General features: G+C 42.8%; 1 protein-coding gene across 1 annotated transcript; it reads right to left on the reverse strand.

Moving 5' to 3' along the window:
• Nucleotides 1–4749: 4749 nt before the first annotated feature.
• LOC146548676 (major histocompatibility complex class I-related protein 1-like) lies at nucleotides 4750–24259 on the reverse strand. Its single transcript, XM_085263388.1, has 5 exons — nucleotides 24198–24259; nucleotides 23642–23908; nucleotides 23219–23497; nucleotides 22790–23113; nucleotides 4750–5075 (listed from the first exon to the last, which is right to left on the reverse strand). The coding sequence occupies exons 1-5, from the start codon at nucleotides 24247–24249 to the stop codon at nucleotides 4750–4752; spliced, it is 1248 nt and encodes a 415-aa protein (XP_085119514.1). The 5' UTR covers nucleotides 24250–24259.
• Between the last annotated feature and the right edge of the window lie 294 nt (nucleotides 24260–24553).

The raw sequence follows: 24553 nt of genomic DNA on the forward strand, positions 1-24553 counted from the left end.
AATATATTCTGTTCTGTCTACATTTCCCAGCTTGCTTCTACCTGTCTCCAGTGCATGCCAGTTTCCCATTGTGTCACATTACAGCATAATTTAAAAATGCATTAAATCAATTTTTTACCTCAAAGTTCTGCATACAATTCCCCACAGTGACAAAATAAGAAACATTTTCTTGAAATTATTGCAAATGTATTTCAAGTCTCAGTTTTGTTGAGTCCTTAAGGCTTTTTGAGCATTTGGGCAGCTTCATAAGGACGCAGCAGTGAATCATCATTGCTGGTTTGTGGTTAGCAGTGTTGGGCAAAAAGTAATTAATTATAGTTGCTAGTTACTTCTTCAAAAAAGTAACTGAGTTAGTAACTGAGTTACAAGATTCTAAAAGTAATTAATTACTTGAAAAGTAACTATTGCGCTACTTTAAAAAAAACATGTTTAACCTTCTGGGGTCCAGGGTATAATTGGCCATTTTTAACTACTTTTGATTTGACCTCTACATTTCACCTTTAAAAACTATTTACTTTGCCTTGTTTGGTATCATTCTTTTCAGCACAACCTCACGTGTCTGAATTTACAGTCATGTTTTCATTTTGACGTACTGTATTAACACAACTGATCTAAAATCAGACAAAAAACATAAAATCTGAGTAGAAAAAGTTATATTTTTTTCTGTAACAACCACAAACATGTTTATTGAATCATATTTCATAACTTTTGCACAAGTTTTGCAAACAACAAAGTTATTTTCAGCCATTTGCCTTTTACCCTTTTATTTTATCCATCCATCCATCCATCTTCATCCGCTTTATCCGAGGCCGGGTCGCGGGGGCAGCAGCCTAAGCAAAGAGGCCCAGACCTCCCTCTCCCCAGCCACCTCCTCCAGCTTATCCGGGGGAATACCAAGGCGTTCCCAGGCCAGCCGAGAGATATAATCTCTCCAGCGTGTCCTGGGTCTGCCCCGGGACCTCCTCCCGGTGGGACATGCCTGGAACACCTCACCCAGGAGGCGCCCAGGGGGCATCCTTGTCAGATGCCCGAACCACCTCAGCTGGCTCCTTTCGATGTGGAGCAGCAGCTGCTCTACTCTGAGCCCCTCCCGGATGGCCGAACTTTTCACCCTATCTCTAAGGGAGAGGCCAGCCACCCTTCGGAGGAAGCTCATTTCTGCCGCTTGTATCCGCGATCTCGTTCTTTCGGTCACTACCCACAGCTCGTGGCCATAGGTGAGAGTAGGGATGTTATTTTATAACATTTTCAAATTATTTACACAACAATCAGCTGTTCTGCATTCAATAAGATGCCACACAAATTATTTGTGCCACTCCAAAAAATTTATATTTGTCCACTATAAAGGAGATAATCACAGCCTGATACCTGCAGGTCTGACAGTTCTTCCTGTTTTCATTCAGCAGTCACCTCATTGTTCTGACACACAACACAAAACTATCCACAACACTATACACTAACTACACAAGACAACACATTAACTACACACTCCAAACATGCTAAGCATCACAAATCTCTCACATCTCAAATCTCTCTCTCTCTTTCCGCTCTCTCTCTCTCTCTCTCTCTCCCCGTCACAGGCTGTTTTTTGATTTGTTTATTTATTTTTTGGTCATAAGCAGAGAGTCTTTGCTAGCGCTGTCCTTAGACAGTAAACGTGAAGAAACTATTCAGGAAAAACACCGCATATATATTGTTTATCATGACTCTGGCCTATCTGCACAATCTAAAAACTGGTATATATCACCTTGTTGCTTTGTCTTTAAGTGGTCATGTGATTGGCTTACCACGACTACTTTATTCTTCCTCAGTCAAACAGCAGCACTCATGTGATTATTTTGCCCCCTGAGCTCCAGGTGTTGTGCCAAAAAGTGGTCATCTGCCAGAAAGTGATTGCCGTCTGCAGGAGCGCGCGCAGCTGCTTAAAGCTGTAGCGCCCAGATTACTTACAGCTACTTCCGTGCAACTGATATAAGATGCAGTAACCTGAACACAGCTTCAACCGTCTGTTTGTTAAAAAATATTAACGCGACCACATTTTCTTGTTAGTAACAATAACGGCGTAACGATAGAAATAGTAATTAGTTAGATTACTCGTTACTGAAAAAAGTAACACAGTTAGTAACGCCGTTGGTAACGCTGTTACTTGTAACGCCGTTATTCCCATCATTGGTGGTTAATGAAGCAGTACGCCTGCTCTTGTTGGTGTTTTGATTTATAGTGAGTCTTTCCCCGTGTCATGGTCCCCGTGCCTGCCCAGCCGGCCTCACAAGGCTACACTTGTGTTTTTGCTTTCTCTCTCTCTCCCCTACCTCTCTGCCTGGGCGGAGCTCACAGCTGGCTCCCGCCCTTGGCTCACACAGCTGTTGGCGATCAGCTGATTACCCATCTACTATTTGAGGCTGGGTCACAGATCCTCTCATCGCTGGATGATTGCGCTACTGACGTTAGTCTTTCTTTCCAGCTCCCGTGGTCTTATACCTTTACGCCCTACCTTCGTGACTTGTGAGTGATTTCTCCCTTTCCTGTTCCAGTTTATCTTCCTGTGACCTCCCCGCGGTACGAACGTGTGTGAGTCGGATGTGAGGACGTGAGCGAGCGTGAGAGAGAGAGAGCCTTCCCCTAATCCCCTGGAACCCTGAATTTTCCCCGTCACTGTATATATTATTGCACTGGTGTGTAAATAAATCGTGTTCTGAGACGTCAACCTGCTCTGCGCTTGAGTCCCTGCTTTCAGTTTGTGACACCCTGTATGCAACATTTGGAGTTTTCAAGACATCAAGCGGTGACGCTGACTCTGGTGGATTCTGGGAGAAAACTGACATTGGTTGGTTTTAAGCTTTTTGGAGACTGAACCTTCCAACTGTTCTGACCTTTTTTGATCTTTGTTTTGCTATTCACTGTAAATAAATGCACTGTATTCACTTGGAGCCCTGTGCGTGAGCCCTTCCTCTTAGGTCATCTTCCCAATGATACATTTTAAGCAATAAAGAAAAGTAATGATAAATAAAGCCAGATGTAGCCAATACGATACAAATCACAAGTCATACATGGAAATTAAAAATGTCATTTATTTTTAAATAGTTGTCAGATGGTTCAGTAAATGATCCATTTTTTTCTTAGTGAATTTCCTTGTAATTCTTTCATGGTTCAGGCTTCAAAAGGTTAAGCCACTTGAAGAGGACACAAAACATTTAATGTACTAGGCCTCATTTACACCATGGACCTTTAGCTGCAGCAATAATTTCATGTTAAAAAACAAGGAAATACTTTTGGACCCTTAAACATAAAGAGGTTCTATATCATTGTCTAGCTCCACTGAAAAAGTTAATGCTAGGATTTGTAGAACAGTTTATTGTGTGGAGAAGAGGGTATTTGAGATCAGTAAGCTGAAGCAGATATGGTCTAATCCACAGACTGGACAGCGCTCTCTGTTTCTGCATTACAGAGAAACTTGATCAGTTAATCATATTTCATTCAACGTAGCACAGCGATGTATTGCTGATGCATATGCACTATGTGGGTAGTGGGAGTGGCTCCATATTGAGTACAAGATGTGTGTTGGCTCATTGGCAAGAGGTCACTGTTCCATCACTTAGTGTTGCTTCATCTACAGTGGCATTTATAGTTCAGTGCGCGTGACGCATTTGCAGTCTGCTCCAATCCAGGGACTGCCCGTCTGCCTGCAGTGAGCTGTGTTGCCAGATGGGGGCAGTCTACAGACTTTGTGGTAAATTCTATTTGGATTAAGAATTATATCATTACAAATGATTGAACTCCATCCAAGCCTCAGTTTTCATCTTTACCACCAACAGCTCCTAGATTCCAGGGGTCATACTGTCCCAAATCCTCTCACCACTGAGCTTCCATTCTGCCATGATGGTTCATTGGAGTCTAATCACTAAATACATTAATTTTTCTATGACAATAAATCATGTTATCAGTTATTCCAAGTGATCACTTCTTATTGAACTTTAGTTGATGATATATTCAAAGCCTTCACTATTTTGAGAAACATAATTTTGAAATTGTTCTGTAGAATTTATAGAAATAGTTTTTTGCAGATTGGTGAACCTCTGTTTCTGGGGTGTAACAAGCACCTGAGCTCAAGCACTATATGACACAAAGCATCTCTTTTGGCCATCAGTCTGAGTCAGAAAGACTCTGGTCCATCAGCATGTTCAAGGCAAGTACCTCAAAGAGTTCTTAGATCAGCAGACCAAACAGCTTTCATGGGCTGATCATAAATTCCATGCAGTAAACAGAAAAGTGAATGGACTGTAACACTCGTGTAAACATTTGTACAGTGTGTAAAAAGTGTCATTTCCCAGTTTAGCTTTAATCAATGCCTGATCCGTTAGAAAGCTCAGCAGTGACGTCTTCTGGCAAAGAGCTTAATTACATGCATATGACTGGCTGCCTTGTTCAAGGGAAATTTTGTTCTGTGCATTTATAAAGGAACTATCACATATGCACTTACTGAAGGTTAAAAAAAATAAAACTATTTTAGTTAGTCCACTGATCGTGGAATGGCTTTTGTATGAAACATTAGTAAAACTTGTTTTTAATTCAATAAAATGTTTCCTAATCTTAAGGATATTAACATCATTAACAGCCTCAAAGAATGTATACATTTTCCATCTTTATTGGGATCTTCATGAGTTATTCCCAAAGTAACAATAAAAAAAAAGCCAGGACAAAACATCCAAGCCTCACATTTTAGACAATCCACAGTATCAATGAACTAAATTACTCAAATATGTTTTTCTCACCTTTCCAGTTGGTCCTGATAATGCTTTCATTCAGATTTGTGATGATGTCCTCACCACCAGAGAGCTGAAACGCGCAGTCGTACCTTCCCCAGTCTTCAGGTGTGACTGATAATACACTCAGGTCAGCATTCATCTGGAAGGTCTCATCATTGTTGGGGAGGATTTCTCCAAGATAAACATCTTCATGAATCTCCTCCCCATCTTTCCTCCAGAACAGCATGGCTCTGCCAGGATAGAAACCTGTAGCGTGGCAGCTGATTGGAGAGGAGGGAGTCTTCTGGAGGAGAGACACTGATGGAAGAACTGGAGAGAGGAAGATAGAAGTTGTGTAGAGTGAGTGAACGTGGATGAAAGTAGTAGAGAAAGTTGAGAAAGAAAAACAGGGGGACTGCTGTATTGCAGCATTGAGCAACTGAGAGAGTGCATGTGAATAATCTTGCAGGTCTTCCCATCTAGTTGGCGGCATGCATAGAAAACATGCAAGAGCTGTGGTGTGGTGCGCTTCCCTCTAAATGCCTCCCTCAAATATGAAAAGAGATCACTAAAGATACAATCACCTTTTCTCTTGGAATGTACACAAAAGATCTGGTTGGAACATTACCCATGTTAGCAATAGACATAACAGCATCATGTTTCCTACTCAGTTTGTTAACCTTTGTTTGTAGCTGCACCAACGGGTTACCTGCACTGTCAAACAACGAGGCAGCTTGACTGTCTTCAGTGGGGATAGCTCCGGCCCCTGAAGGACCTTCCTCCTCGTCCTCTTGCGACATACTGCAATGTCTCTGAGTCTTTACTGCAGCAGATTCCCACAGTCACTTGTAGATGAGATCAGTCCAAAATCTGTGTCAGGCGCCCTCCTCGTCCAATGGCTGAAGCAGGCTCCTGTTGTACCAACTGCCACTGCACAGAACCACCTCGGGACATCCACACTGCGGTTGCCGCCCTCTGGGAAGGACTGGGATCTTCTCAGCCATTACTGTTGTCTATAAAGCCCCACTCACTGTGTCTCTCTATACTGAAACTCAAAACTAAACTGAGAATCCCACTTCTGACACCAAACTATGTGGCCCAGTCATGGGGAATGAGACAGGACACAGGAAATACTCTTTTGTGGGGTTTTTTTTCTCCAACTGTACTCGGAGGAGCACAGTTTTAATCCTGTAGTTTTGAGTGAAACGGCAAAATTTAACTATTCCACTGGCTCAGCCTAAAACTGTCTTTCAGGGTCTGAGACAACAGTAACTATCATATGTACACGTTGAATTCAAACAGTATAGACAACAGTAGTGACCTGTCAAGAAACAAATACAAAAAAAAGAGAAAACAAAACAAATAAACACATTGTTTACATCCCACAACTTCGCAGGTCAACTGGCAATAAAGTACACTGTAAACTCTCTTTTAAACATACATTTCTATGGGAGAACATCATGAACTTTCTTCGGTTTCTCCACACAGTTACTGTGCTAGGACAAGCACACACACAGGAATCACACAGCAAGTGATCTCCCCTCTGAATCAAACAGAAACATACAGAGTTATGCAATGTGAATAACAGTATAAACTTAACAACTTTGAAATCTGTTAGGACACTGTCACTACTCACGCCAACGCGCTCTTCAGTCCCTTTCACAGCACGTGACCATTAAACATACACCCGTCGCGCATTAAGAACTCTACAGAAATGGTCACAAACATGGGGTCATCGCTAAAGAAACGTAGCTAATTACAGTCTACTACAACACTGGTGACAATATTTTGCAGTATGCTACACTTTTTAGCACATTTACCTCTTGTGTAGCTAGCTACAGAATCTTTTGCAGTCTCTAACTCTCCAGTGCTCCCGCTCACAGCGTTCAGTGTGTGACGCAAACTTGAGTGCATGCGTGCTCTGGCTTACGTCAGCTCTTAATGGGACAGTATACCCCCAAAATGCGAGGTCTAGTCATCACCATGACAACTCTACAAAATACCTCTGGTAGACAGGCAGCCAGTCAAAAACACAATCCCCTCTTTTTAAACCCTTTCCATGTGTAGTATTAGTTCACTTGGCTACATAGAGAAATCAAATGATATGATGTGGAGCGATGGTCTATTAATTAAAATTAGGGAAATGGGTATACATGGTCAAATGTTCAGATGGATTAAGAATTTTTTGGAAGGAAGACAAATAACAGTATGGATTGGGAGGGGTTATTCAGCAAGTTTGCCAGTAGAAAATGGGACACCACAAGGGAGCATAGTTAGCCCATTATTGCTTTCATTGCTGATAAATGATGTGTTTAAGAAAATCGAGGGTGGGATGGGGTTTTCACTTTTTGCAGGTGATGGGGCAATGTGGGCAAGAGGAAGAAGGGTAGAATTTTGGGTAAAGAAGGTACAGGGGGCAATTGCAGAAGTAGAACAGTGGTCATATAAATGGGGGTTTAAATTCTCAGTTGATAATGTTTTTACAAGGAAAAGAGTTGGAGATGAACTCAAGGTCAGATTATATGGACAAAAACTGGAAATCATAAAACAATTTAAATTTCTGGGTTATGGGTTGATGAAAGGTGTCGTGGTCCTGGGACTTCTGACTGGTGTTTTGAGTTTTGTGTGTTTTTTGGTATTCTGTTAAGTCCATTTGTTGTTCTAAAGATTTATGGTAGGGTTCTTAGGTTCTGTTTAGTCTTGTTTATTGAATTTTCCACCCATGTCCAGCGGAGACAGGAGGCTAAACGGACCCCTCGGACCCTCCTGCGGAGACAGGAGGCTGAACGGGCTCCTCGGGCCCTCCAGCTGACGAGGCATGAGGCCGGACGGGCTCCTCGGGCCCTCCAGCTGACGAGGCATGAGGCCGGACGGGCTCCTCGGGCCCTCCAGTTGACGAGGCATGAGGCCGGACGGGCTCCTCGGGCCCTCCAGCTGACGAGGCATGAGGCCGGACGGGCTCCTCGGGCCCTCCAGCTGACGAGGCATGACCAGTAGGTGCAGAGGCTACCGGCCGAACAGAAGGCTGAGCGGGTGACGGAACAAGTGACTGAGCTGAACAATGGGGAGCTGGCTGAGCTGCACAGTGGGCTAAGGGCTGAGTTAACGGAAGCACAGGAAAGTGTACTATGGACTGGGCTGCCAACAGCGCTAATAACTGAGCCAAAGACTGAAAGGCATGCAGTAGTGATGGTGGTGTTGGTTGCGGACTGAACTCTCCTGAGCCTTCAGTAGAAACAGGAATGGGTGCAGGCACCTGCTGGACACTAGCCACTCCCACCCGAGGAGTAGGTACAGGTGCGGAGACGGGCTGTATCCTGGCTGACCTCACCCTGGGGACCGGCATGGGTGCAGGGGTGGACTGGTTCACAGCCCCCCTCACCCCGGAAGCCGGGACAGGCACCGGCAACGGCTGGGCAACTGCCCTTCCCACCCGAGGAGCTGGTACGGGTGCAGAAATGGACAGAGCCTCAGCCGGCCTGGAAACCAGAGCAGGGACCAACTGGGCCTCAGCCTCCCCCACCCAAGGAACTGGTACGGGTGCAGAGGTACGCTGGGCCTGAGCTGCCCCGGGAGGAGGAACACGAGCAGGAAAAGGAGCAGGCTCAGAAAAAACAGACTTAGAATCGGCAGGCTCAGGGTCAACAGGTATTGGGTCGACAAAAACAGACCTAGCAAAAATGAATCCGCCATCCTTCCCACCATGTTTTACAGTCTTTGTATTAACAGGCTTCGAAGTCCTTGGGTTAACAGTTTTAGAGTGAGTTGACTCGGGGATGACTGAACCAGACCTGACAAAACCTGAACAGACGGGATCTGAACTGAGTGTGTTAGACCTGGTAGAAGTGTTCACAGTTTTTCCTTTAACCGCATGTGCAGACTTAGGCGAGCGGGTATTGTCTTTGATCTCACCCTGTTCAGAGGGAGCAAAGCAAAATAACTTTTCCCAGTCCATGTTATCATCCATAAGGGAAGTTCCCCACGGATCAGAGGTGAGGCTGTTACTTTTAATGTCAGACGGGACGTGAGAATAGGAGTCATTGTCACTCACCACCGTGAGTTGCTCAGCAATGTCCAGTTTATGGCGGCAGGCGCGCCGCTTCCTGTGAACAGAGGAAGCTGGCGGAGCGAGCGACTGAGCCTCTGGTGCACAGAACGGTGACACCGAGGCTGGAGCGTGAGCGCCTGAAGCCACACGGAGGACTCCCACCTGAAGCGGGCGAGGCTTGGATGCAGGCAGAGCAACAGGCGGGGACTTTCGGCAGCTCTTGGGACCTCCGAGAGCTAGCCGAGTCCCGTGGAAAATGCGCTCGTAGTCGGGGGCACGCCACAGCTTCCAGCGGAGCTCTTCCTCCAGTTGGGCGAAGGCTGCCTCCCGACGCTCATAGAGCTCGCGGTCTGCTGAGTCCATAGTAGGGTCAGGTCGTACTGTCACGGTCTGGCTAGGGCAGACTGTATGTGTTGCAAAAGAGGACTCAAACGCAGACCAAAAACGTGGCGTGGATTAACAAAAACAAGCCGTTTATTGAGGCTAGCAACGAGGGTACAAACAATAGGGCATTGGTGAACACTAAACACTAACCTAAACTGGGTGAACTAAAACTAAGCATGAAAAACCTTAAGCATAGTAAACTGACAGAGATACCTGGAGATGAGACATGGATGAGCAGACGACCTGACAAAGAATGACTGAAAGCACACGGACTAAATAGACACAGGAGGATAATGAGGAAAGTGGCAACACATGGAGAAACAGCTGACACATGAACATAACGACGTCACAGTGGAAGAGTAAAACTGAACACGATGAACCCAGAAACACCAGACCTCTTCACAATAAAACAGGAAACATAATGAGACGCAGACATGACAACCAGAACTTGACAACGTAAGACACAGACATGAAACACATGAAGAGCCGGGGAGACTTAACAAGGGTTGGAAACGCGAGGGGGAATTAATAAGAACTAGAACCACCTAGGCATGGTAACAAATGAACCTAGAAAACCTGATGGGCTTAAACATAAACTAAAACTCAAAACGCTGGGTCAATAGACCCAGGATCATGACACCCTCTGTGTGTCTGTGTTTATATTGTGTGAGTTCCCGTACCTTGTTTCCCCTTGTGTTTTATTCCGTCTTGTTTTCCCAGCACGTCATGTCTGCCTCTCTCCCTCGTGCTCCTCTGTGTTCTCCCTCCCCCTCAAGTCTACGTCTGTGTACTTCCTGTTTTAGTTTGGTAGTCTCCCATCAGTGTACGTCATGTTGTGTTTGCTCTTCCCCTGTCTCGTTATGATTATCCATGTCAGCTGTGTTTCTGCGTGCTCCCGCGTCCCTCATTATCTTTCTGTGTATTTATGTCAGCGTTTCCCTCAGTTCCATGTCGCATCCTCCGTCTTGGCTGTGTATCCTTGTGTGCCTCCCCATGTGATTAGTTTAGTATTTTCCCAGTTTAGTCAAGCAGACTGCAGTGGGAGAGAGTGACTGTGTACCACACGCTCCACTCGAGCATTCTGTTCCCAGACATTGTTATATCACAACCACCGTGAGTAGGCTGTGCTTCCCTCTGTGGACTCTGTTTTGCTTGAATCTTCTAACTAAGACACTGTATGTTTGGACTATAAAGACTCTATTCAGAGTGACACCTCAGTTTCTAGTTATTCACCTGATGTCTCTACTAGTCACATCGAGAACTCCCTGAGTAAGAAGGCCCTGAGTAAACCTGGTTATCCCAGCTGGACTTTTGTCAAAGCTAGGAAGGCGGCAAAATAAAGCTCCAGTCGATCCAGGAGAGAAGGACAACCGCTGACTAAGTGACAACCTGTAGTGATCCCGTATGTGTCATAAGGGGGCCTAAGGGTACATCTGTCGCCATCTTACAATGCTGTGATTGCAGCCATTCCCCAACTCTCTGTGAATGATACTCATGGCCGTTGATCAATGGTCATAAAAATTTGGATGATGAAGGAACTGACCTCCCACCCCATTGTTCCTTCAGTGGTGCTAGTTTCAGTCATTGTGCAAATGTACTGTATATAAGATTGGGGAAACCTGCAGTCAGCTGAGACGGATGAAGTAACTTGGATGAATGACGCAATGTTTCTCCCACTGAAAAAGCTACGTCCAGATGAACCGAATCAACCTTTTGGAGATTTACTTACCTGGATGATTGAGCATGCATCAAGACATAGTGACCTTAGTGTTTCTAAACCATCTGATTCGGGTTATGCTCCCAGTGTTCTCTTTGAGTTAGCCCATATGGATATTATAGCTGTTGAGTTAACTAAAGAAAAGACTGTTACTCCACCCCAGACTCACCTGCAAATCTTTGCTGGCATTGTTTCCCAGTTGGACTGTTTCACTCCTCAGCCTGTAAATTCTGAGGTTTCCCAATCTGAGCCCAGCAACACACCACCACCATCAGCTCCAAATAAGATTGTTCGTCCTCCTCAGCATGAACCATCTAAGACCATGTATTCTGTAGCTGATGCTACTTCTAGTGACTGTTTTATATTCCAACCTGTTTTTGTCTTTAGACATTTCTGGTGTTGCCCAGCCAGCTCCACAACCAGAAATTGTTCATTTGGTTTCTCTTTTTTTTCTTTTTTCTTTTTGCCTGTCCCGTTTGGCTCTTTTGCCATCAGAATTATTGTCTAAAGGCAAAGAAAGATGCCCAACAGATTTACTTTACCAAATTGACCATCCCAGCCTTGCCATAATGGTCCATTTGATTCACCTTTTATTGTTTATTTTATTTTCACTTGCTGAATACGGGACAGACTTGACTGGGGGAAAGAAGGGGAGAAAGAAAGAGGGAAAGAAAAACAGCTGAGAAGAGGGACAGGGGAGAAGGGCAAAAAACAAAAACCAACAGAATAAGCAGAGAAAAAAATGCATATATCGATCACCTGGATCACCTGTTGAGAAAGAAAAAAGAAAACAAACAGAAGAAAACAAGAGTAATAGAATAAACAACACCACAATGATATATGGGAATATGACAGTAAATACTAAATATTAAACATTATTGTGCAGCACGTAAGATCAACAGAACACAGTGGGCTTTAAGGTAGGAGTCAAAAAGGGTGTAGTTTGTGTGTGTGATCACCCGTGTGTACACCTGTGAGCATGGACGCGCTTGTTTTTTTTAAAAGGTTCCTTCATGTAATGATCTGCTAGAGGGTGTGGGGGGGCCACAGCCCCGTCCTCCAGGGCATGAAGCAGGTATGGAGGAGATCAAGACTCCAGACATCCAGAGGCCCCCAGAACACAAGAGACCAAGGAAGACCAACAGAGGGGCAGCCGCGCCACTGTCCCAGAAAGAGCTGAGGAGAGTCCCAGATGAGGGCTCACTCAGCAGCCGCGGAGCAGAAGCCAGGGGGGGTTGCAGTGACGTGCCCGTGAGCTCCGCCGGCAGCCAGCTGTGCCTGAGTGACCGAGCCCCAGGCCGAGAGGCCGGGGGCACCCCACCTCCGAAGTGGCCCGAGTGAGCCCCAGGCTCCAGGCCCCAATAAGCGGCCGCCAAGGAGTGAGCCGGTGTGTACCTGGACGCCCATCCCCGGACACAAAGAACCACCAACGCACCGACACCTGAGGGAGTCCGCCACCGGCAGGGGAAGTGGTGGTGGGGGGAGATAGGCCTCCAAACCTTGGAGGGCCTGAGATGTCCCCAGAGAGGTGGCGTCTGATACCCAACCTGACATATAGACACAGACATACAGGCACACACAGATACAAACATCCATTCCCACCCTCATGCTCTCGTATGCACTTACTCCACACTCAACCAACGTGGAGACAGACATAAAGAGACGCTGTACACACAATCACACTCCCCAAGCGTACTCTACAAACCGGGTCTAGGTACCCTTGCCCCTGGAGGGGGGAACTGCACCCAGACCCAAGTGGTGTTACCCTTTTCCCTGCGGTGGGGAGAAGCAGACCGCCCCGACTCAGCAGCAGCAGGGAGGCCCCACATTCCAGACCCCAGTCGGATGGCCAACTCCTCCTCCTAGCCCCCCGCTCCAGCAGGCCACAGAGAATGGGGGTGAGAGAAGACTCCAAACCTCCCTCCACCCGCTCATTGTAGTGTTGATGCATGTGTGTTCTAAGGTGCATTTAAAACCCAGGAGGGCATGGAGCTACCTGCCAGAGAGCAGCAGGTAAGCGCATAGTCCCTCCTGCTAGCCCTCAATGTCTACGTGTATTTAAAATTGAGAGGTGGGCAACGATGCCAGGGGTGAGGTGTACACCCTGATGGTAATTTGGATTCCGTGTAGCGTGCCCACCCCCAAGATCCTATATGTATGTGTAATGAGAGTGTGAGTAATGTGAATGTCTAAGTTGTGGGATAAAATTGAGGCAGAGGCAGCCAGAAGGGGACAGAGGGGGGGGTAGCCTCCTCTGCACCCTGGTGGCACACCCCTACTCCAAGGCCCTGCATGTGTGGGTGGTTGTGGTGGAGCGGGAAGAGGGAGGCAGCTGGAGATGGGGAGGGAAGGAAGGGAGGGGCAGGTGACCCCCATACTCCGCGACCCGCCAGGGAAAGGGGGCCCAGGCCCATCCAGACCGGGGCCCAGTGCAGCCGCGCTGCCCGGCCCCACAGAGCCCGGGACAGTCCACCCAACCCCACCACAGAGAAAACTGCACCCACCCCATCATCCACTCATCTTCCAGACTACATAAGACAATAGACACCCAGGCTGAGATCTTCCTCCACCTCTTCTGTATCTCCCCCTCCTGCAGAGAGAGTTCCTGAAGAGAGGAAAGCTCCTGCAAGATGTGACAACCTCCCCCACCAGTTGAAGAGCCCCCCAGGTGGCTCGACGCACCGGCGGCACCCTGCGCCAGGGCTGGGCCCCCATGCACCCACCCGCCCACAACCCCAGCAACACACCAACCAGGACCCAAGCCCCCGAGGCCCGGCCAGGGCCCCAGCCCAGAGCCGGAGCGCCACCAGAACCTCACGCCCATCCCGGACCCACCCAGGGGCAGCCAGGCTACCAGGTCAGTAACCCACGTCCGTCAGCAAAGACCCTCCCCTAGCCCCGCTGCACGCAGCCACGAGGAAACCGTCACCTAAGAGCCAACAGAGCCCCTAATTGGCCATGACCGCTACCCCGGGTTGAGCCCCCCAAGGAAGATGTCTCCGGGGAACCCCCCGACGCCCTAAGCCTGTCCCTACCCCCACACCAATCACAACAGTGAAGGCGGGACCAAACTATGACCCCCCACCCCCACTAGGTGATGGAGCTGATCAAAGGAGCCCAGAGCAATTGATCTGATGTGGTGGCAGAGGCTGTATCAAGACTAATGTAATCTAATAGATAATTTCTATATTGGTTAGAATTAAGATTATTTTTATTTTTCCAGTTCTTGAGGACTGTTTTCTTGGCTATGCATAGGGCAGTGAAAACCATATGGGCTATATTCTTTTCTGAAGTGACATTATCTAAGCTGCCCAACAAACACACTAAGGGGGAAGTTGGAATGTTACATTTCAGACACTTTGATAAGTCTTCACATATCTCGCGCCAAAACTTCTGAACTGGTGGACAGAACCAAAGAGCGTGGATATAATTGTCCGGTGAATTGGTTTGGCAGTGTGAGCAGTTGTTGGTAGACGTAAAGCCCATCTTGAACATCTGATGACCTGTATAGTGCACTCTATGTAATATTTTGTATTGAATTAATTGAAGACTGGGATTTCTGATTAGATGAAAGGTTTTTAAGCAAATCTGAGACCAGAAGTTTAGGTCTAAGTTAACTGATAAATCCGCTTCCCATTTTGCAATAGGAAGTGATATTGATTCATCTGTTTTAGAAAGCATTCTGTATATTTTGGATAGTAATTTGGGGGTTTTAAGAGTAAGAAATTGAACCACACTTGGTGGTGTTTGTAGTTCAACTTGACCCGGTTTGAATTTCTTTTTTACTATGGATTTAATTTGTTGATATTCTAAAAATCTTTTCTTGTTGATCCCATATTGTGTAACTAGTCCATCAAATGAAATAAATTCTGTTCCTTCTAGTATATGTTCTAAATATTTGATTCCTTTACCATTCCAATCTGAAAAGTTTATCATATTATTGTTTTGTAATATGTCAGGGTTGTTCCAGATAGGTGTACGTTTGCATGGGATTAATGAAGACTCCGTCAATTTTAGAAACTCCCACCATGCTGTCAGAGAAGAGCTGATGTTGATGCATTTAAAGCATTCATGTCATTGGATGTTTGAGCTGATAAATGGTAGGTCTGAGCTCTCTAGATTATTGCAAAGTGCTTGTTCTACATCTAGCCAAGGTTCATCTAAGAGGGTATGTTTTAGCCATCCTGAGATAAACTGAAGCCTGTTGGCTAAGAAGTAGTGCTGAAAGTTATAGTTCTGGGGTGGGGGTTTATTTTTCCAAAGGAATTTGGACATACATGAATCTAGAGATCTGAACCAATCTTGTGGCGGTTTAGTTGGGATCATTGAGAATAAATAATTTATGTTTGGTAAGACCATCATTTTTATAGCGGCAACCCTTCCCATGAGTGATATTGGTAGACATTTCCACCTAGCCAGATCACCTTCTTCCTTCTTTAAAAGTGGGATATGGTTTAATTTAGTTAGATCTGCAAGCTTGGGAGAAACATTAATACCTAAATATTTTATATTTCCCGATTGCAGTGGTGTAGAAGAGGAATTATGGAGGGAGCAATTAATCGGTAGGACTGTAGATTTTGACCAGTTAATTGAGTAATCTGATATTCTTGCAAAAGAGTTTATCAATTCAATCACCCCAGAGATATTGGTTTGTGAATTTTTGAGAAAGAGTAACACATCATCCGCATAAAGGCTAATTTTATGTTCCACGTTCTTGCATTTTATGCCTTTAATTACTGAATTCTGTCTAATTGCTGCTGCTAGTGGTTCAATAAAAATTGCAAACAGTGAAGGGGAGAGTGGGCATCCCTGCCTGGTGCCCCTCAAGAGACAGAAGCTGGAGGATGTTTGGTCATTTGTTCTGACACAAGCTGTTGGGGAATTATATAATATTTTTAACCAGTTGATGAAAGAGGATCCAAAACCAAATTTGTGTAAAGTTGCAAATAGAAATTTCCAGTTAACTCTGTCAAATGCTTTTTCTGCGTCTAAAGAGAATATTGTAGTTTCTAGGTTTTTACTGTATGAGTAGTCTATCAAATTAAGTAATCTGCGTGTATTTGTTGATGAGTGCCTACCTTTTATGAAACCAGTTTGGTCAGGATGAATTAAGAGGGGGGTTATTTTCTCCAGTCTCTTTGAGAGAGCTTTGCAGATTATTTTAAGGTCTACATTTATAAGGGATATTGGACAATAGCTTGAGGGATATAGAGGGTCTTTGCCTGGTTTTAGCAGGAGATTAATGTTTGCAGAATTCATATTTGATGGAAGTCTGCCCTTTTCGTTGATTTCCAACAACGTTCTGTAAAAAACTGGTGCTAGAATCGACCAGAATTCTTTGTAGAATTCTGCAGGAAAGCCGTCTGGACCTGGAGCCTTATTATTGGGCATACTTATCAGGGCTTCCTGGAGTTCGCCTGGTGTCAGTGGTGAATCCAGTGCCATTGCTTGAGTGTCTAATAATTTTGGAAGAGTTATGTTGTCCAAAAACTGATCAATTTCCTTTTTAGATGGGTTTATTTCTGGTGAATACAACGTTTTATAGAAATCCCTGAAAATGTTGTTTATTTGTATCGGTTCATATATTGTGTTCCCAGATGAATCTTGAACAGCACATATAGTTGTTTTTTCTTTATTTATTTTTAGCTGGTTTGCTAGAAATTGACCGGATCTATTACCATGTTCATAATTTTGTAAGCGTAGTCTTTGTACTAAGAATTTTGCTTTTTTATCAATTATGTCATTTAATTCTAGTTTTGTTTTGCGTATTTTGTTTAATGTTTCCTGATCTTGGTGGGACGCGTAGGCATCTTCTAGTTATTTTTTATTTTTTTTTCTAATTCCTGAATATTTTTGTTTTGTTTTTTCTTTTTATGTGATGAGAAAGAAATTATTTTACCTCTCATTACAGCTTTCCCTGCTTCCCATAGAACAGAAGCTGATGTTTCGGGAGTGTCATTATAGTCTAAATATGAAGTCCACTCTTTTTTAAAATATTTAATAAAGTCTTCATCTTTAAGTAGTGATATATTAAATCTCCAGTTTTTACTTGGCGTAGTATTATTCTTGTGCATTAGTGTTAAAGATACAGGACCATGATCGCTGACAGCTATAGGGTGAATCTCAGTGTCTGAAATGTCACTCAGCAGTGAGCTGCTGACCAAAAAATAATCCAGACGAGAGTAAGAGTGATGGACATGTGAGAAAAAAGTATATTCCTTACTGGTGGGGTGAAGGGAGCGCCATGCATCGCAAAGACCAAAGTCGCTCATATACTGTTTAATTACATTTGTGGACTGCCAATTACGCTGAGTTCCTGCTGTATTGAGCCTATCCATTTCTTCATTTAGTCCAAGGTTGAGGTCGCCTCCAAGAACAAGTGTGCCATCTAAGTGTTCAGAGAGTGCACTGAAAAAACCGTGAAAGAATGAGGGATCATCAACATTTGGACCATATACACTTGCAATACATAGCTTTTTATCAAGTATAGAGTAGGCTTGGCTTAATTGTGTGTATCCTATACGACTGTGTGCGCTGTCTGACTGCTGTAAATGTGCTGCCGTTGAGCTGATGTTGTTTGTGGATGAGTGTCGAAGCAGGTGATCGAGGCAGTGAAAGAAATAAAGAAAGAAACCAAGGACAAGGGTGAGCAGCATAAAAACAAGAGGGGGAAAAGAGAGAAAAAAAACGAGAAGAAAAAAAACAAAACGTAAACATTCCAATTAAATCACTGACGGAGAGTGACGGTGTTAATTCTGCTATGAAATCACACTTTAAGATGCGATTTGATATCGGTAAGTTAAACAGATGTTAATGCAAGTTAGTGTGAGTGGATAGGGAAAGGGTGTAGCTGATTCTTATCTGTCCATCCATCCATTCGCTTCCGCTTATCCTTTTTCAGGGTCGCGGGGGGCGCTGGAGCCTATCCCAGCCGTCATAGGGCGAGAGGCGGGGTACACCCTGGACAGGTCGCCAGTCTGTCGCAGGGCCAACACACAGGGACAGACAACCATTCACACTCACATTCACACCTAGTGACAATTTGGATTTTCCGATTAACCTATCCCCACAAGCTGCATGTCTTTGGACGGTGGGAGGAAGCCGGAGTACCCGGAGGGAACCCACGCAAACACGGGGAGAACATGCAAATTCCACACAGAAAGACCCTGGCCTGATGGTGGAATTGAACTCAGGACCTTCTTGCTGTGCGGCAACAGTGCTAACCACTGTGCCACCGTGCTGCTCTGATTCTTATCTGGTGTGAGGTTAATACAGCCACGGAGTGATGTTGGGGTCGCGGTGGAGCTGTCCGTCCACGTGCAGCCGGTCCACAGCGATGACAGCGCGGGAGCCCTTCTGGATGAAGCCGAGTCGGATTGGGAAGAGGACCCTGCGTCGTTCCAAGATCTCTTTGGGGAACTGGTCGTTCACGCTGAAGTCCGTTCCTTTTAATTCCCTGCCGCGGCTTTTCACATGTTGCTTTTGTTTGAAGTGGCCGAATTTGGCCACGATAGGACGTGGTCTCCAGGCCGTAGCCCGAATGGGGCCGAGGCGATGCACCCTATCGAAAACGATGTTCTTCACCTTCACACATGTCAAGTTCTCCTAAGTACCACTATGAAAGCATGAAACTCATAAATCTTACAACACAAAATTATTATTATTAAATTAGTAAAATTAGTATCTGCAATAAAGATTTTTCCATACATTGTATACATTCTACTACAGGCAAAGTTGCCTCCATTTTTATAGTTTTTATTAATATTTTGTAATAATTTATTCTGTTTTGGGAGTGTTTTTTATGTATCTGTATTATATTATACATACACATTCAAAGTGAATCTCTGTCCAAAAAATGCACTCAGTTTACTTTTTACTCACTATGAGCATTATTCATTATTCTCCCCCAGTAATTAAGGTTAGGATATGTATTTTTTCTATTCCAAACCATTCTTCTTTTGCAGCATTTAAATAACCTTTATCAAATTTGATGGTTTTGTTACAGACTTTTCAAAAAAGTGTTTTGCTTTTCTTTCACAAATGTGGGGATTAAATTGTGTTAAAATGCACAAAACAGTGATGTCATGTTTTGTGATGAGGACCCAGGCACAGAGAGACTCGATGAATTAAGAATCTTATGATTTAATGAAAAAAAGAAGTCTAAATATCTAAAGTCAAGGGGAGTCACGTGAGCAGACTGTGTCTTGCAACCCATGAGGAAGTTTAAAAAAGGAATAAAACACTCAAGCAGGTCAAGCAAGTTTTTATGTTTGGTTGAGATCACTATTACTGACAAGCAGCCCAAATGAAAAAACTGAAATACATAAAAAAAAAATCAACAAAAAAAAAGAAAGATGTTTAGTTTGTGTGTATGTTTTTTTTTTTCTTAATTGTATTTATCTCCTTTTAAGTGATTTATATCTTTGTTATAAACAAAGTTGAAAAAGAGCTTTGGATTCAGCCTAAAATACATAAAGCACAATTATAATTAAAAAGCCCTACTTCTTTTTTAAATTTTACTGTGTAAGCTCAATGATGAAACAGGCTGATGCTTTGGCACATCCAACTGTATTGCACTCTTCATTTTAAAGACAATAAAACAAGCGAGTCTTAATATTGTTTAAGCAGCATGTGTGAATTCAGAATCAGGCGAAGTTCAGAATCCACTTAAAAATCACGTTTTTAACATATAAGGCTCCACATGGACAGACCAAGCTTAAATATCAAAGCTTTGGCGACCTTATCATTGAAGCTTTGCCTTTCAGGTCCTCTAACTAGAGTGCATAACTATCATTCACTCTAATTTTCAAACCAAAGGTGTGTCGGAGCCTCCCTCTGCCTATCAGGTCTATGTTTGTTTTAAACAATGGCTGACTGCTTATAGGTTAGTGTTCCCTCAGTCTTTTTTCCTTTCTTTTGGGCTATAGTTTACAACTGTTTACAGACTGTTTACATTACACGTGTATATGTTGGAATGAATGCCTGATTATGTGTCTGTTTATGTCTCTAGGTCTATGTTTGCACATGTATAGTTTTAATGTGTTCAAACTGTGAAACACTTTGTAACTCTGTGCTTTGAAAAATGCTATACAAATAAAGTTATTATTATTATCATTAATTAGAATAATAATAATGATGATGGTGATAATAGTGATCATAATAATACATTTTTCCACTAGCACAAGTAGGACAGTGAAAATAAGAAATACCCCTTAATTCAGTGTTTCACCTTGATAGTTGTGAGTCATGCACAGACCATTAAGTCCAGTAACACAAAGACATCCAGAGTGGAGTCTAGACTAGACAAGACACTTACTGTGAATTTATAGAATAGGTTTGCTTTACATATCAATACATATAAAATACTTACTGATTCCTGAAAGTACTTAATGTTAAACAGTGCTGAAACAACAAGAGCTTCTGTAATTACTGAGTTTTTAAGGTGTATTTACAAATCTTTTGCGAGAAAGATATTTAGTAGAGCTGGAAAATCAATGCCAAGGTGCACTGAAGCTTTTCTTGCAGCACATAATAAACCAACACCTTACTGAGATACTGTGGGCATTTGATGTAGATTTTAAAGGGTTAAAATCCATCCTACCTTTTAAAGGAAACTATTTTTAATATGGTCTGCCTATTGTAATACATAATCAAATACATAACTGGATACATACTTAGAATACATTATCGTTTTTATGGACAGATTTTTTTCTTTTACCTGCAGTTTACAGTTGGCTCTCTGTCAGTATCCAGCTGTTGTTAACACACTCAGTAGCTGCTTTTATTATGTTAACATTAATTACCAAATCAACAATTAAACATTGATGTGTGACTTAAAAATCTAAATCAAAATAAAAAAAATCTAATCATTTTCCTAACTGTTTACACAGTCCCCGTGTCCCCCTAGTGTTAAACAACACTTGCATTCAATTCAGTTCATTTTTATTTGTGTGGCACCAACATTTTCCCCAAGGTGCTTTATATTGCATGGTAAAGACTAGAGATGGCACGATACCACTTTTTTATGTCCGATACCGATACCGATATCATAAATTTGGATATCTGCCGATACCGATATGAATCCGATATAGTGTTTTTTAATCAACAAAACTGTTTTTTAATATCTTGCTGCATTTTGCAAGTCTGCAAGTTCATACTCAAGTTTAAAACAACAACTACACTAAAGCTATTCTGTTATACCTGTATACAAAAAAAATATTTCATAGTTCAGCAATACTGATCAATCTAATAAACTTAGACCTACACCATCCTCCCTATTCTGGTATTTTAAAGAGTACTTAGCGTAAATATTAAGCAACCTAACTAATAGGGTTCCAACTCCCAGCAACAACAAAAATAAATAAATAAAAAATAGGGAACCACCCCTCACGCTCCACCTCATGATGCTTAATCAACGTAATCAACCTTAATTTGATGCAGTGTGAAAAAAAATGCACAGAAATCAATTATTTTTCAAGAAATATTAAATAGATTCAACATCTTTCTTCAACAAAATTGCAGACTGCACAGATGGTACCTTCCCAAAGGAAAATGTACTATAGCTTACTAGGGTATATATATTAGACTTAATAGTCACTATATACAGTAATTGACTTCTATTCATTTTACATCAAATTAAAACTTTGGGTGTCAGATAATTATTTATTAAAAGCTAGACATTTTAAATGAGAATAAGAAAGAAAAGTATGTCTTTGTGCCCCCTTTTCCCAGTTAATGCCCTATCGGCCCCCCTGGCTAAACTTTGCTAGATCCGCCCCTGCACAGTTACCAGCCGTCAGCTGTAGAAAAAGATCCTGGTGTAGAAAGTAATATTAAATAAATTGTAACAACAGCTTATCAAGCTTAAACGTGCTGCTGTTGTTCAGCCGCTGGTTTGCTCTTTCTGGCGCAAAGTGGACCAAAAACAAACGAGAGACAGACTCGCGACAGAAAAGCTGATCAGCTGATTTAAGCAGTTTCACGATTGAAGTAGCAGCCGGAGAGCGAGAGGCAGTCGCTCGTTAAGCTTAACGTGGGAATGCTTTACAAACATTCAGAGATGGACTTACACACTTGCTTTACTTCTCTCGGGGATAACTTTGTCGGAGATGAAATGCCAGGTTGCTAGCGAAGCTCCAAATGCTATCCAGACCACAGGTCCCGCATGCCACAGCTGCTCTATCACGTGATGCATACTGCTCCGACGTTCTGAGGCGAGTTACGGCGTGTTGCAAGTTTTGCGAGGTGCTTTCGTGATATTTAATGGATCGGATTACATTTTTTATTTTTCTCCGATATCCGATCCAGTAATTTAGGTCAGTATCGGACCGATACCGATACGTAATATCGGATCGGTCCATCTCTAGTAAAGACCCTACAATAATACAGAAAAACCCCAACAATCAGATGACCCCCTATGTTGTCTTTGGCAACAGTGGGAAGGAAAAACTGCCTTTAAACAGGAAAACACCTCCAATAGAACTTTCTGCTGTGACCAGGTTAGGGTGAGGGGAGGTAAACAAAGACAAAGAGATGTTGTGTAGGAGGGCAAGAAATGAATAATAAAAATTAATAATGCAGACACATAAATATATTACATCTGATGAACCCCGGAGAGTGCTGTGATTGTCTGTGTTCTCTGGATTCAGAGTTCCGACCTGGTGTCAGGAGCTGTAAGATCCAGAACATACTGTTAGTCCACTGATCTTGAACTGGATTCTGCCTATAAAAATAACTGGTCCAGTAAATGAAAACACATTATATTAGAAGTAAATAGTTTTCCTTTTTTTAAGGGTTTTTACACTTTGCTCTGAATTCATTTTAAGCAGCTGGTGATTGGACATCCACCTTGAAGGCAGTCACCTGTATGTTTTAACTGACTAACAGATTTCTCACCTTCATCATTTCTTAATTCAGTTTTCCTCCAGTTGGTTCTGATCATTGATTTATTCAGTCTGGTGATGGTGTCACTATCAGAGAGCTGAAACACACAGTCGTATCTACACCAGTCTTCAGGTGTGACTGATGAAATGTTCAGGTCAACTCTCATCTGGAAAGTCCCATCATGATTGGATAGGATCTCTTTGTGGTCCACATACTCATGAAGCTCCTCTCCATCTTTCCTCCAGAACATCATGGCTCTGTCAGGATAGAAACCTGTAGCGTGGCAGCTGACTGGAGAGGAGGGAGTCTTCTGGAGGAGAGACACTGAGGGAGGAACTGGACAAAGATGTATTTTAAATAATGAAATTATTTAATTATAATTAAAATATATATTTTCAGATATATTTTCCTGTGGAAAATGAAAAAAGAATGTTAGTTTACCTTTTCTATGCAGAAAATGTATTGCATAGTTCAAAGGTATCTTCATCCCATCAGGGCACATATTTTTTAAAAAGTACTTCAGTAAAATATTTTTGGCCATGTTTCCATTCCACTTTTTTTTTGTGATTTCAGCCTCCACATTTGAAGTGATCCATGTCCCAGTCTCAAGATCAAATGCAATGAAGTCTTCTCCATTATATCCAAATAGATTAAAACCATTAATCTTTTCAGTCTCATCGTCCCATTCACAGCCTAAAATCTGCTGGATAAGGTGGGCACCTGAAGGAGAAACAAGGTTGAACTAAACCAGAATGAGATTCAGGTTCCCTCCTATTATAAGTGCTATTATATATTTCAAAGTTTTTCTCAACCTCTTCAATAAATGTACCAGATATTGTCAAGTAAATAATAAAAATAACGTACCCTCAATTTCATTTGAGTGCTGTTTGAAAATTCTAGTTTCATCAATCAAGATTTGCTGATAATTCACACAGTTCTTAGTGTATGTTTCCCATTGCCGAGGATCATCTTTTATGAACTCTCTTACCCAGTCTTGTTGGGGTTCTAATGTTTTCATGTTTATGTTGTAGGAACCCATCATAACATCATCAATAGTTACCACTGCTAAATAATCAGGGGTATTCGGGAATTCAGAAGATATCATGACATAAAACTTCCAGGAGTGTTTTGCTGTAAGAGAAACAGAATTTGTTATTTTTTTTCACTAGTTGTCATGTCAGCAAGTGAGAATGAGTTTGGCTCTGTTTCTACTTGCAGAGTGGTATTTAACTAGTCTGTATTTAGTTGTTGTTTACTCAGTTGATTAGGTAGACCTAGCTGCTGACACAACTTTATCACACACTTTTGCTCCATGTTTTTCTCTTTAGGCTAATTTTAATTTCAAATTTAGTTGATAACAATAGTCTCATTGAGAAAATTAGAAATTAAAATATATCTTGATTGTTGATCATGATCTTACCTGAAGATGCAGCATGACATAGGAAAAGGAGTATCGTTAGCTCCTTCATCATGTTTAGACAGCTGGATTCACACTGAACAACTGAGAGAAGTGTGAGATGGTTTTACAGGTTTGGTCAGTCTAATAATGTTTCCTGGTTTACTGGAGTTTTTTGAATGGCTCAACGTCAACTGACACCCTGCAGAATAACATGGACTTTGCTCCAACGAATACTCTTTCAGTTTAACTGGTTCAGTAATGAAATGAAATAGACTTCTTTGTTATGTTCAAAACTTTTTTTTTACATTTTTACTTTGATTCATTTGTTGCTGCTTGTCTTGTGCAAAGTTTAAAATAAAGTAAATCATGCAAAACAT

The sequence above is a fragment of the Mchenga conophoros genome, linkage group LG22 (assembly GCF_057382185.1).
Source record: "Mchenga conophoros isolate Kocher_MC1m ecotype Shallow Benthic linkage group LG22, M_conophoros_male_GT1.1, whole genome shotgun sequence".
Lineage (NCBI taxonomy): Eukaryota > Metazoa > Chordata > Actinopteri > Cichliformes > Cichlidae > Mchenga > Mchenga conophoros.

Bases quoted from the DNA above. Each gene is read 5' to 3' on its own strand.
- LOC146548676 (XM_085263388.1), bottom strand. From the start codon at position 24,249: ATGATGAAGGAGCTAACGATACTCCTTTTCCTATGTCATGCTGCATCT. The intron at 23,114-23,218 runs GTAAACTAACAT...ATCTTTGTCCAG, and splicing joins ACATTTTCTGCATAGAAAAG to TTCCTCCCTCAGTGTCTCTC. The intron at 5,076-22,789 runs GTGAGAAATCTG...TCCTCTCTCCAG, and splicing joins TGAATTAAGAAATGATGAAG to TTCTTCCATCAGTGTCTCTC.